This window comes from Physcomitrium patens, chromosome 16 (assembly GCF_059467195.1).
Source record: "Physcomitrium patens ecotype Gransden chromosome 16, ASM5946719v1, whole genome shotgun sequence".
Classification (NCBI taxonomy): domain Eukaryota; kingdom Viridiplantae; phylum Streptophyta; class Bryopsida; order Funariales; family Funariaceae; genus Physcomitrium; species Physcomitrium patens.
In genome coordinates this window covers 13,161,813-13,174,411 of record NC_143425.1, presented here as the reverse complement: position 1 = coordinate 13,174,411, position 12,599 = coordinate 13,161,813, and the positions used below count along the sequence as shown (strand labels likewise).

Sequence of the window (12,599 nt, the reverse complement as noted above, 5' to 3'; positions counted from 1 at the left end):
GTGGAGTCGTCTACTTGAAACAAGAAATTGGATTGGACAAGAATGGATGCTCAATTCTCAATCAAGTCTACAAACCAAAAATCATATTTATTATATTTCAATGACTTCTACATTGATACCTTTCACCCAATTTCAAGTGGAGTCGTCTACTTGAAACAAGAAATTGGATTGGACAAGAATGGATGCTCAATTCTCAATCAAGTCTACAAACCAAAAATCATATTTATTATATTTCAATGACTTCTACATTGATACCTTTCACCCAATTTCAAGTGGAGTCGTCTACTTGAAACAAGAAATTGGATTGAACAAGAATGGATGCTCAATTCTCAATCAAGTCTACAAACCAAAAATCATATTTATTATATTTCAATGACTTCTACATTGATACCTTTCACCCAATTTCAAGTGGAGTCGTCTACTTGAAACAAGAAATTGGATTGGACAAGAATGGATGCTCAATTCTCAATCAAGTCTACAAACCAAAAATCATATTTATTATATTTCAATGACTTCTACATTGATACCTTTCACCCAATTTCAAGTCGAGTCGTCCACTCAACCATAGAACATGGTTGAGTTAGTAACAAGGTTAATAACAAGATTAGGAAGTGTCAATGTAGGGTTAGTAACAAGGTTAGGAAGTGTCAATGTGGGTTAGTAAGTATGAAGCAGGGTCAGTAAGAACATCAGCATCCTCTATTCTATTCAGGGGAGCATGAGTCTGTTGTTGCGCAGTCTTATCCGTGTTAGGGTGTAGGAATTGTAGCCTGACGGAGGAGAGAGAGATTTCCAAGTGAAGGGACGACGCAACAACAGCTTTGTGGGTTTGGAGAATAGAGTACAAGTCCTCTCGTGCGCCATTTTGAGCTACTTCACAGGAGCGAGGGACAGTTTTCCTCAAGTGGGTTTCCCTCCATGCCCCTTCATTTGGCACCAAATGTGAGCTAAGTTGGCATCTTTTCGCTACTATGGGAAGCTTGAGTTTGAGCTCATCACAATGGGAATTGGAGTTCGTCTTGTGACCTTCAGTGTCTGTCGTTGTATATCAAGTCTGCTGAAGCACAGGCTTCGTGTAATTAATTTGAGAGTTTTCAGCTTTTGAATGTTCAGCTGTGGGGTATAAGTTGGACGTTATAATAGTGATTAGAAATTCCGTAAATGGGTTCTGGTTCTTTCTGTGGGTTGAGCAACGTTGTCAATGTTTTGGAAGAGATTAAGGCTTTGAAACAATAACGGTGTCTTAGAAATTTCACAATGTCTGAGAATTATTGTAGGTGTTTATCACATCACTCCCTCTGTCATTTTAACGAGCGCTTCTGCACATGCCCAGTTGAGTTTACTTTCAAGTTTGAAAATATATTGAGCCAAAAGTAGTTCTCAATTAGCAGGACGCCTTTGGCGTTGAAACTGATGGTCTGATTGGCGGATTCTGCTTTGCAGCGACGGTGTTTCAAGATAACGGTTGTGGGAAGCTCTCAGTCTGCGCTTGTAAATTAAACCCCGGCATGACCTTAAACCCTTCTTGTGTTTAGTGAGAGGCAGCAGCCATGCCTTCAATGGCTGCACTTCTACTTGCTCCTTCAAGCTCTGGCAGTATCCTCCGGTACGTCACATCTTTGATTGCAGGACGTTACGTTTGCCGTGAAGGAATTCGTAAATTATATGAAACACCCTTAAGTCGATTTCTGCGTCAATGTTTGATACTACTGGACGTAATTATTTCGTATTTATGGCCAACAGGGCCAGCACAAGCGTGGGAGCATCATGCAGCCTTACATCTTCAGAGTGTTGTAGGAGTAACACACAGCGAATCCATACGGCAAATGCGGCAGCTAAATCAATGGAAGAAACGGGCTCAGAGGCTCAAATCGGAAGGGTCAAGTACAAAGCTCCAAAGCGAGGTAGTCCACAGTTAATGAAGTTGACTTGCCCATGGCTTTCTTTGTGGGTGCTTTGATTTCTCGTTGTTAGATTTGTGGCTGAGGAGTTGCTTGGGTATTGCCAGTTGCCATCAGGAGAGGGAAAGGGTGGGTCAACATGCCAGAGCCTGGGAATGAGCGAGCACCTGCTGTTCTTAGTCCCACTGCCGCAGTCTTAATGCGGAATGTAATTGCACAGAAAAGTCATCAGGATGTGTGGGATGTCCTCGACGCTCTTCCTCGTGGTATTGGTACGTGGGAGGCTATAATGGAGAATGTTGCAGAGCTTAGAAGGCTAAGAAATTGGCGAAGCGTGATATTGGTATGGGATCGTCATGAAATCTCTTAGATGTGTCTTGTTTTCCCCACTACAAATAAATCTGAGTAGTCTAGGTTATCTTCGTTTGTGTGTCTTTCCAGATAATTGATTTGAGGAAGTGCTAAATTTATTCCTTTCTTTGGATTCCTTCATTTGTATGCCGTCTTTCATTTGAATTACAACAGATCCCTCTCCTTCTACCTAAAGCATTTTTAAGTGTTTTTAGGGATAGTTTTGTTGAAGGAATTGCCTTGTTTCAGGTAGTAATTTGCACTTTGTTATATTAAGAGTCTATCCTGTCTCTGCAGATTTTAGAGTGGATACTTCAAGGAACAATGTTCAAGCCAGACGTGGGCTGTTTCAACATGCTAATAGACGCGTACGGTAAGAGCAAGCAGTGGAGAGAAGCGGAGAAGACTTTTCATCTCATGAAGGACTTTCAGTGTTTGCCTACAGAAACCTCTTTTAATGTCCTCCTGGCTGCCTATTCTCGTGGGGTCCAGCTCGAGAAAGCCGAAAAGTTGTTTCACGAAATGAAAGAATCAAATTATTCTCCAGGTACAGGTTTTAATTACCTCTTCCATATGACTTCTGTCATCCTTCTCTAATTTGATAGGTACGACATTTTGCATGATCTTTATGCATTTCCTCTAGCATAGTTTGAATATAGCGTGTTGAGATATGCTTTCGCAGTTCTAACAGTTGAATGGATGATATTTTCAGGCATAGCGACGTATAACACTTATCTAGAAGTTTTGGGCAAGTCTGGAAGGTTGTCGCAAGCTGAGGACACGTTTCGGGATATGCAGAAGCAAGGAATTCTTCCAGCAGTCAATACTTTCACAATCATGATCAACATTTATGGTAAAGTAAGTCACCTTCTGGTTGAAGTGAAACCACCGTTATCAGCTTCTCAAAGGGGTTTCATGATTGAGAATTTTGTACTGGTTCGACTACTGCAAGTAGGGAACTTTCATTTGCTTGACGTAGTTCTTGTAGGAATTCAGCCTTAAATGATGCTGATCAAATCAACTTTGGAGTTCTCTTTTTTCTTTTTACATTTTTTGGAGAGTTCAACCTTTCAAATTTCAATTGTCCATCAACTAGGCTTACTATTCAGACAAGGCCGATGATCTCTTCCGAAGCATGCGTAAGGCGTTGTGTCCGCCCAATCTTTATACCTACACCGCACTCATGAATGCTCATGCTAGGGAGGGGAATTGTGTGAGGGCTGAGGAGATATTTGCGGAGCTCCAATCAGTGGGCTTTATTCCTGACGTTTATACTTACAATGCCCTGTTGGAAGCATACAGGTTTGTTGATACAACATGTTCTTCATCATGATGTGTTTATGACAATCATTTTTCTGTTTTCAGTTAGAAATATAGCACACATGTAGTATGTGTTGCTAAGGAGATGTGCCGAATGGATTCATTTTTTCTTCATATCTAATCCAGGACTAGTTATTCAGTTGCAAGTCATTTAAAAGGTTGTTAGGTGTGCTGCAGCTGATCAAAGTTTTGGAGATAGGTTAGGGAGAAGGTAGATGCATGCAATGAAGACGTTATTTGTAATTGTATATTTTAGAACTCAGGAATTTTGATGTAACATAGCATATTGCTATTCTCTGCTGTTAAATGATAAAATTCACTTGTTGCTTACTCTTCATAAAAACAATTATTCACTGCGCATACTCTCGACCAGGGACCTAAGTTTAAAAAGTATGTGTTCTGTGTGATTACAGTAGGGGAGAGCATCCCACTGGAGCCAAGGAAGTGTTTCAGGCCATGGTAGAAGCAGGCGTGAGACCAGATCAAGTTTCATACAACATACTCATTGACGCCTTCGGTCGTGCAGGTTTAACTGCTGGTACGAACTGAGTCATTTATGTTATTTACCTGGTCATTACAGTCCGTTAACAGTTGCATACGTTGGAAAATGTTCTGTACCCGCAGCAAATAATGTAATATTAGAGTTACTCTTAATGGTTCTCAGCTGTAAACCTACCTTTTATGTTTAGAGCTTACTTGATCGGATTAAGATTATTCACAGTGGAACTGTGACGTTACAGATGCGCAAGCTGTCTACGATTCTATGAAGGAGGCAGGGTTTAAACCTACCATGAAGTCGCACATGCTTCTGCTAAGCTCTTATGCTAAAGCAGGAAAGGTCACTGAAGCTGAGCGTTTGGTACGAGAAATAGAAAATTCTGGAGTGAAGCCTGACACTTTCATGTTCAATTCTCTTCTAAGCGCATATGGAAATTCAGGAAGGTGAATAATTACAATAAGCACTTCCCTTTGGTGGTTTCTTCCTAATGCACAACAAAACCACTTAGGTGTGGGAATTCGATCCTTAAGTTATCCCAACTCATGCAGTTTTGGTAGCTTGTGCTAAAGGAAAATAGACAGTTTTTGATAACAGTTTCTGAGAAGACGATCCTCGCTAGATGTTCTCACTAGTCACGTTATTGATATCTTATTCAGTACTTAATGATATTTTCCAGGATAGATGAGATGGAGAGCTTGTTGGAATCTATGGTGAGCAGTGTGGCAAAGCCAGATATCAGCACCTTGAACACTCTCATTAATGCCTATGCACAAGGTGGATATATCGAGAAAGCAGAGGAGGTCTTTAATTCGCTGGAGTCTAAGGGGTTGACACCTGACGTAATGTCGTGGACCTCACTCATGGGTGCTTATGCCCAACGAAAGCTTTTCAGGAAATGTGTTTCAATATTTCAGAAAATGGTTAAGGCGGGTTGTATCCCAGATAGAGCTACTGCCAAAGTATTTCTTTCTTCTTGTCGTAGTCCAGAGCAGGTGAAGGAGGTCACAGATATGATTGAAAGACATAGATAAGAGACTGATCAGATGCACAAAATTGTGCACCCGATGTCTAAAGGCGAGTGTTGGATAGATCGAGTAATTTTTAGTATCACTATTTAAAGCCTTCATTATTCTTGAATCATGCAGCTCATGGCACTTGTCATATCTGAAATGTGAATGCCCTTTGGGATAGTGATTAGTGTTCTGCCTTAAATTGCTTGTATTCTTTTCCTCGTGAATTTAGTGGCTACTCGAGTATATCTATGAAAGTTAGTTAAGAGTGCATATCCCCTTGCAGCTGACATGGAGGACTTTCAGGCCTTAGAAACGACTCCTGCAATATCCAATGAACTTATATAGTGCACACTTGGATTGGGTTCTCCTTTAACTAGTGTATCTCTCGATGTTATTTCAAGACTGCCATGAAAAGTGAGTACTTTGCAAATTTTGCTGAAAATGAAGCAGTTAACTTGACTACAATGTATGGAGACTGAGGAGTAGAAGAGATTGGCAGTGTCCATCTCATGAAGCTGGAGTGACGAGAGGGTGCACTCAGGGTTCATGTCGAACCGGAGCCTATGCTTAAAAGAACTGTAAGCGGAGATTAGGCTCGACGATGGCAGAGTCCTTTCACCATCTACACCGCACCTCACGTCTCCTCGACGCCCCTTCCCGCATTCCGGAGGTGAGCTTCCTTCTTTCTAGTTTATACCAGCGTGTGCTTGCAGAGCCTCTTCTATAGATGATGAAATTGAGGCTGAAACGTAGTATATTTTAGGATTGAGGATTTGGGGTTTCATGGGAGGTGTGTTGAGCTTCTTGGTTGTGATGGGAGCTCTTCAAACCGCCTAATCGGTATCCGGGCCGCACATGGTGATATTTTGTTTTTTTCTGGACTGTCGCAAGTCCAATTTCTGAGGTTATGGAGGTTTTCGGCCTTAAAGCTTTCACTACGTCCATTTGTAGGATTGTGGTTTTTCATTTCTTAGTGGTCGGGTTTTATAAACGAGGTACGGGAGATGACGTTTTGAACATTCTCGGGTGATTCAGAAATCTAGAATTTTTGAGTTTTTGAGGATTTCTTGGTTATCGAAATTAACAACCAAGATAACCAAGGTTTCGATCGTCACCAAGTTCTTGTCCGTTATGCAAAAGCACGGTGTGCGAGCTGAATTTTAAACTTTTGTTTGAATGTAAAGAATCGTGTAAGTCTGAAGGAACTGACTTCCTATATATCAACACATAGACTAGGCTGCATGCATGATATTGACTTTTGTGGGAGTGCCTACAGTATTGAGCCGCACATATTATTTCTATTTCAGTTGTTTAAACAGACTTAGTCAGGCAGTGAGGTGCATTTCCTATGTCATAAGATTTGACGGCGATGTTCTACGTCTTAGCCTCAGTTAATTCAAACGCATCCCATCTCCGCTTCTGTGATGTGATTAATAAATGCTGACGAATTCGTCACTTCGCTAACCTTCTTGTTAGGGTTCAGGCTACATCGGTGAGCTAGTAGATGAACACAGAGCCGGCAGAATTGTTGTTGAGTTGAACGGCAGGCTCAACAAGTGCGATGTGATCAGTCCTCGCTACAATGAGTAGAAATCAAGGATTCATGAGTTCAAGCGATTGTTCTGGAATTTCAATTTGACAACATAATTCGAAATTTCTACCTAAATATATTTTGTAATTCTAATTTGATTACACATAAATATGTACATTTATATATTTATTTATTCACTAAATAAGTAGCAAACTTGGCATACTAATCGACAGGAAATGCACATCTTTCTAAATGAGAATCTACAATAGGATATAAAGGGAAAGGTGGATGGACACAAAAGATTCAACTTCTCTAGAAATGAAGATGTAAACCTTCAGCTACTTCTTGCGTGGATAAAGCCACAACCTTGGGAAGATGTAATCCTCTATGTGAATGACACAAAACAAAAGCAAAAACAACACTGATTGTTCAAGACATACCAATGATTATTTGTGATCAGTTGCCAAATTAACCGCGATGTTGTTGACGTTGGTGACGAATCTTCCTCAAAATGAGGAAAGATACTATGAACATGAAGATCCCAGTAGCTGCAAGGATTTGCGGGTCCTTCGGTATTTCCATCCTCAGAAGCTTTTGATCTGCTGTTGGCAGTTTCCTCCGGTTTCTGATTATACCTCCTGGTCTCCACCTTCAGAACTCAACAAAACTCACTGCGAGAGATTCTACGGTTGCAAGGATCCATGCTTATGATCTATAACAACACTTATACAACACAACATGATTATCCATTCATTCACATATATATACGCTCTCAATCACATATTAGACAAATCCAAAACAATAGGAATGAAGTGATGTGCAAACTTTTGAGGAAGTGCGATTCTCAAACTTCAGATGATCGATCAGATTCTTAAATCTTCCACGTGCTACAGTATTCCAACCAAATACTCTACATTAACATTATCTCCAGATTTTATAAATGAAATAGGATTTTGAAGAGTGCATCCCCTTATCCTTCCCGTTATAATAGTTAAATGTTTGTTAATCAGAGTATTACTCACATGTACACCCTTCATTAAAGAACGAATTTCATGTGCCCTTCTCAACAATCAGCACAAGCACTCGATCTCTTATACAGTATTTGAGAATAGCAGTAACACTGGCTCTTGCGTGGAGTGTACACAAATAAACGCTCATAAATTAGCATAATTTTGAGTAGACTAGTGTGGTAATTGGTAGACAGTGCAATGCGAACTGCTCAACATACCAGTATCAGCACTTTTATTGTACTCAAATCTTTCCGAAGTGGAGGTATATTTAACACGTACATGATCAAGGAATCAGAGTTTAAAATTTTGAAATATGTATTGAAATATCGAAAATTCAGTTCAAATCGGCTTGTGCTAATGAACCAATTGGGGCCACTAGACTTCATAGTCATAAAAGAATATTTAAATAGAAAAATAAATGTTAAGAAGCTGAGTTCGACCATGAGATCATAGGGGCTGAGGGTTTAGAGATTAATGCTAGGTTGAAAGTGCCATAGGTCCAAGACCCTATAAAAATGTCCGGAAGTTGGAGCTCTCTTTCACTCCTTGTCCGATTTCCCATACTCAAGATCTGCGTCACCTCTCAAAAGCAATGATTCCTCTTCTCTAAACGCCTCCTTCACCTTCACGGTTGCCGACTTAGCTGCTTGGGCCTTGGCGACTTCCACAGCCCAACTATACGTGATCATCCCCACGACGGCCATGAACATGCCCATTAAATTCTTTCCGGTCAACACAGAGTCAAATAAAATCCATCCCAAAGTCAGGACGCAGACTGTCTTCATATGTCCCAAGACCTGTGATAAAATCAACCAAATGTTCAATACATTGATTAGCAGATGTAAATAATGGGTTCAGTATAATGAGAATCCTCCTCGTAAGAGTTCAAGGTAAAGACCTAAACGCAAAGCCTCAATTTTATTAAGAGCTGTCTCATCAATGAGATGTAGCTCTGGTACTTTCACGAACAGAAGCAAGATTTTCACATAATGCATTTACTAAACCTTGTACTCGTTAAGTATTAGCAGCAACCCACCTGAAATGTCACAGCGGAGAACCGGCCGATGCACAAGTACTGGCTCACGTTGCAGAACACCGCTAGTGTACACGAAAGAAGTATAAAGAACTGCACATGATACGATAAACAAGCTCCGCTTGCAGTCAAACAATAGCAGAGCAGAAACCCACTTCACATGCTAGATTTTCTCCCCAGGAAAGGAATGAACGATCCCCACACTTAAAATCAAGTTGCATCCTGTCATAGTCACTAATTATAGTCAATGTAAACATTTCAAACTGTGGATAGGAACACTAGCACATTTACTTAGCACGCCTAAAAATAACCAAAACAAAATACGATGCATCATCCACTTGCGCCACCGAGACTTTAGATGAGACTTTAGCTTACAATGGCTCCTGCGGTGTACGTATAGTTTAGTAAAACTTCTCCAATCAGAATGTGGTCAACAAAGGGACCTATCAGAAGAAGCGATGCTGCTTGAATAGGTGCTGTCTTGCTTAGCAGTTCAAACGAACCACAACTGTGTTTCTTTTGAAGCGCACCAATATACTGCAAGGAGCAAGCACATAATCATTACTTAAGCACTCTTCAGACTTGCTTAAGTGTCAACTCGTCGAAAACGACCGACATAATAATCACAAACCAAAGAAAAGTCGAGAGAAAAGCAGGAGCAAAAATACACCTCCAAAACCCAAAAGCAAATAGAAGACTCAGGCTGGAGCAACGTCACCAAGAAAACAAGTATGACTCACAATCTGTTGAAGGGAGGTAGAAATCACTGCCACCACTGCCGACATAAATCCTTTGAAGTTGACATTTACGTCAGTCACGGTGCACACACCTACCCCGATCATGACAACAAAAACGGATAGCTTCACTTCCCTAGTGTAAGTCTTGTTGTGGAGTATCCATTCCAATATACATACAGTGGGTATCATACTTAACTTCGCAATCTAAAAAAAATAAAAATAAAAATAAAAAAAATACCAACAATAAAATCATTAGTCGAACATAACGCCACACTGCGAACCATCAATTTCAAAGACTACAATGCCAATGCATCCGAGCATGCCGTGTAGTGAATTATTGAACGTTGAAAAAGAAAAACTTGACGAAAAGAAAGTCTAATTTACACTAACAATGTTTACAAAGAGTGCCCTACATCACTGAATGGACGTCAAATAATGTTTACAACGTCACATTACGAAAATAACTTATACAACTTGTTACATACAACTGTTCCTTGATCACTGAAGACCGGTAACCTTCTAGATTGGCTGAAAGGCTTCACAAATCTCACAATGATTTGCCTGGGCAATCCTCGAACTCACTGTAATTCGGGGTGCCTTCGCTCTATCATAATATCATTCAGGATCGTTCACGTACCTGATAGAAACCCACTGAGTTGAGCATAAGACTCAAATTCATGGAAACAATTGATGTGTTTGACACCAAGGAGAACAGGAACAAATCTCTGAAGGGCACATGCTTGGAGACAGAGTAGCCTAGAGAAGAAGATATGTAACCCACTGCTGCTGTCACTGTGAAGTGAAATGCAGTTAACGTCGTTGCTGCGGCAAATACACGAGACTTTTACTCAGCAAACACAGCTATGTGATGATTCGACCAAAATAAATCAATAGTTGTGTCACAGAGTAATCCATAAAACTACACGGCACCACCTCTGATGAACTCAATCTTGAGCGACTTCCTTACCAAATCTGTAGTTGTAGCCCCCTGCGGACATAACTTGCTTATTCGCCATGATGATCCCCACGGAGCTGATAATGTTCATTGCCCAAGCCCCGACATCTGAGACTCCACCTTTCTTGTCATCTTTCCTGTCAACTTTTTTGTCGGATTTGTCCGACATACTTTTTACTGAATTCATCATAGTTTCTTTGGAGTAGCGGTTTATTCGTCCAATTTCAAAAGCTTGTCACAGGTAAGAAAGCGTTGGTTGTGGCCTTCCTTTGGTCTTCAGTCAGTTGAGGAACACTGCCATGAGTAAGTCAATATCCTACACTGGAAGCCATGCACGAGTTTGGTCCAGTTTCAAAATTGCCAAACCAGCTGAATAAAGAACTCTCCAATCCGGATGCTATAACAAGATCAATGTGTCCTGAACGGAAGTTCAAACCACCTTCGGTATTACTCGTCTCACAGCTAAGTGTGCGTGTAATGTTTCTCACTGCATGAAAGAGAGGAAGTTTAGGTTCATCCTACATTCAGTTGACAAATGCAAGGAACTCCTGTATATCAGAAAACGCCATGATTGGATCAACTACGCAGAAACAAAACCACCTTAAACTTATGAAAATACTTCCTGGGCTTAAGTATCATTCGCATATCAGAAATTAGAACAATCAACAAATGTTAAGCGTTAGTCGTCAACGGAAGGATCAGGTGCTAAAGAAACTAAATGTGACAGAGCATTATGCTCCAATGCAACATGCTTGGGCAAGCTTCTACCTTAAATAGTTCGAGTTCTCAGCTAGGAAGATCTAACAACTGGAAAGCGGAAATAGACGCAATGTGCAGCTTCACACAATGCACAACGAATGTGCGACATCAGCACAGGGTGTGAAATTCCCTGCACACATTACTTAGAACACTACGCAGAAATTGATATTCCCGTTGAACCCAAATGTGTGATGGAATATTAGAAACTAACACATCAAAGCAACGGAAATACACTCTGAATATACTTCAACAACCCTACGACCAGATCACCCAAGGGCGCGCACAGCGCGTAGAGGAAACAAAGATAGCCTCGAGACTGATCTTTAAGAATGACATGAACGCCGATGACCGACCGCACAACAGGATAGAGAAAATGCTAGATTGAAGGAATCTCGATGCGTTTCACTACGGACACCAATACGTCCATAACGACAAAAAAACTTCACGTCACCTGGAAATGCTTTCGGGAGAAAAATCTCAAAACCGTCAAAAATAAAGAAAAAGAAGACAAAACAGGATCTGACCTAAACAAGCAAACAGCAAATCGTCTTCATACGAGGCAAAAACCAACGTACCATTGCAAACCTACGTTGCGCAGCATTCTGCAGCAGAAGGCAATCCATCAACAGAACAGTGCCTAAGAATCCGACTCACCTTATCCAATCCTCTCTGAGCAACCTCGACAACTTCAATCACCTCTGCACCGCTCAATAGTCATATTACAACAACAACACTCGGAAAAATATCTGTATATATATATATATAGATATAGATATATACATAATAATAAAACACACACATGCACACACTCGCCACAACCGAGAAGCTCCCACACTCTTTTATCGTCACCTACACCTGATCCTCCTACGTCCAAGCCCGTGGATCTGCGATGAGCTGCGCAGGGATGAGGGTTGCAGCAAACATCAATTCCTCGCCGAAGAAGCAGCAGAAGAAGAAGCACTGCCAACACACCTGTACGCTCCAAGCTGTGGTCAGAAAGCAGGACAGAGTGTGCAAGAGTGTGCTTTCCCATGACGGTAGTGTGAACGGGGCTGGTGGAAACCCCCTCCCCCTGTTTTGCGACTCACACTTCGGGAGGTTGGAGAAAGTCGGTAGGAGGGCACTGAGGTGGGGGTAAAAAGCTCGATTGCTTTTTTGCTTTGGTTACTTTTTTAGGTAAAAGACCCTGTTCTGAATGCACGTATATTTACCCCTTGGGATGTGAACTTGGCTGACACGACACTGTTTACTACAAGATGCCTCTGACGAATTCTAATATCTTTTTCCTTTTCTTTTATTTTCTTTTAAGGAAATAAAATAAATAAAAAGAAAAAGAATAAAGTTTGTACTTGAAAAAGCGAAAGTGTGATTGTAATGAGGTGCTTTGTGATCATCGCATGTGAATCAAATCATTTTATCTAACTCATGCCCTTAATTGTATGGAATTTTGGGTGACCCAAGAGAAGCATTTCATTTGATTGATTTAGTAA

General features: G+C 40.8%; 2 protein-coding genes across 8 annotated transcripts; one reads left to right on the top strand and one right to left on the bottom strand.

The window, feature by feature from the left end:
• Nucleotides 1–705: 705 nt before the first annotated feature.
• LOC112293396 (uncharacterized) lies at nt 706–5,208 on the top strand. 3 transcript variants are annotated; one of them, XM_024542723.3, is made up of 10 exons: nt 706–904; nt 1,444–1,606; nt 1,744–1,904; nt 2,009–2,244; nt 2,550–2,799; nt 2,965–3,110; nt 3,349–3,554; nt 3,986–4,110; nt 4,313–4,514; nt 4,748–5,208. In XM_024542723.3, exons 2-10 carry the CDS (start codon nt 1,551–1,553, stop codon nt 5,100–5,102), a joined length of 1,737 nt encoding a protein of 578 aa, XP_024398491.1. In that variant the 5' UTR covers nt 706–904; nt 1,444–1,550; the 3' UTR covers nt 5,103–5,208. The 3 variants fall into 3 exon arrangements, with proteins under 3 accessions (XP_024398491.1, XP_024398490.1, XP_090113167.1); XM_024542722.3 differs by having other exon boundaries at nt 709–942; XM_090257041.1 differs by having other exon boundaries at nt 749–904; nt 2,122–2,244.
• Nucleotides 5,209–7,916: 2,708 nt separating this feature from the next.
• On the bottom strand, nt 7,917–12,093 carry LOC112293397 (UDP-rhamnose/UDP-galactose transporter 1). Of its 5 annotated transcripts, XM_090257044.1 has the most exons (8): nt 11,764–12,059; nt 11,119–11,187; nt 10,363–10,837; nt 10,033–10,217; nt 9,399–9,599; nt 9,034–9,195; nt 8,662–8,751; nt 7,917–8,422 (listed from the first exon to the last, which is right to left on the bottom strand). In XM_090257044.1, the coding sequence occupies exons 3-8, from the start codon at nt 10,538–10,540 to the stop codon at nt 8,165–8,167; spliced, it is 1,074 nt and encodes a 357-aa protein (XP_090113170.1). In that variant the 5' UTR covers nt 10,541–10,837; nt 11,119–11,187; nt 11,764–12,059; the 3' UTR covers nt 7,917–8,164. The 5 variants fall into 5 exon arrangements, with proteins under 5 accessions (XP_090113170.1, XP_090113171.1, XP_024398493.1 ...); XM_090257045.1 differs by lacking the exon at nt 11,119–11,187 and having other exon boundaries at nt 11,965–12,093; XM_024542725.3 differs by lacking the exon at nt 11,119–11,187 and having other exon boundaries at nt 11,764–12,063.
• Between the last annotated feature and the right edge of the window lie 506 nt (nt 12,094–12,599).

Bases quoted from the DNA above. Each gene is read 5' to 3' on its own strand.
- LOC112293397 (XM_090257045.1), bottom strand. From the start codon at position 10,540: ATGATGAATTCAGTAAAAAGTATGTCGGACAAATCCGACAAAAAAGTT. The intron at 8,752-9,033 runs GTAAGCTAAAGT...TATCATGTGCAG, and splicing joins CGTACACCGCAGGAGCCATT to TTCTTTATACTTCTTTCGTG. The intron at 8,423-8,661 runs GTGGGTTGCTGC...ATTTTATCACAG, and splicing joins TCTCCGCTGTGACATTTCAG to GTCTTGGGACATATGAAGAC.
- LOC112293396 (XM_024542723.3), top strand. From the start codon at position 1,551: ATGCCTTCAATGGCTGCACTTCTACTTGCTCCTTCAAGCTCTGGCAGT. The intron at 2,800-2,964 runs GTACAGGTTTTA...TGATATTTTCAG, and splicing joins AGAATCAAATTATTCTCCAG to GCATAGCGACGTATAACACT. The intron at 3,111-3,348 runs GTAAGTCACCTT...TCCATCAACTAG, and splicing joins TGATCAACATTTATGGTAAA to GCTTACTATTCAGACAAGGC.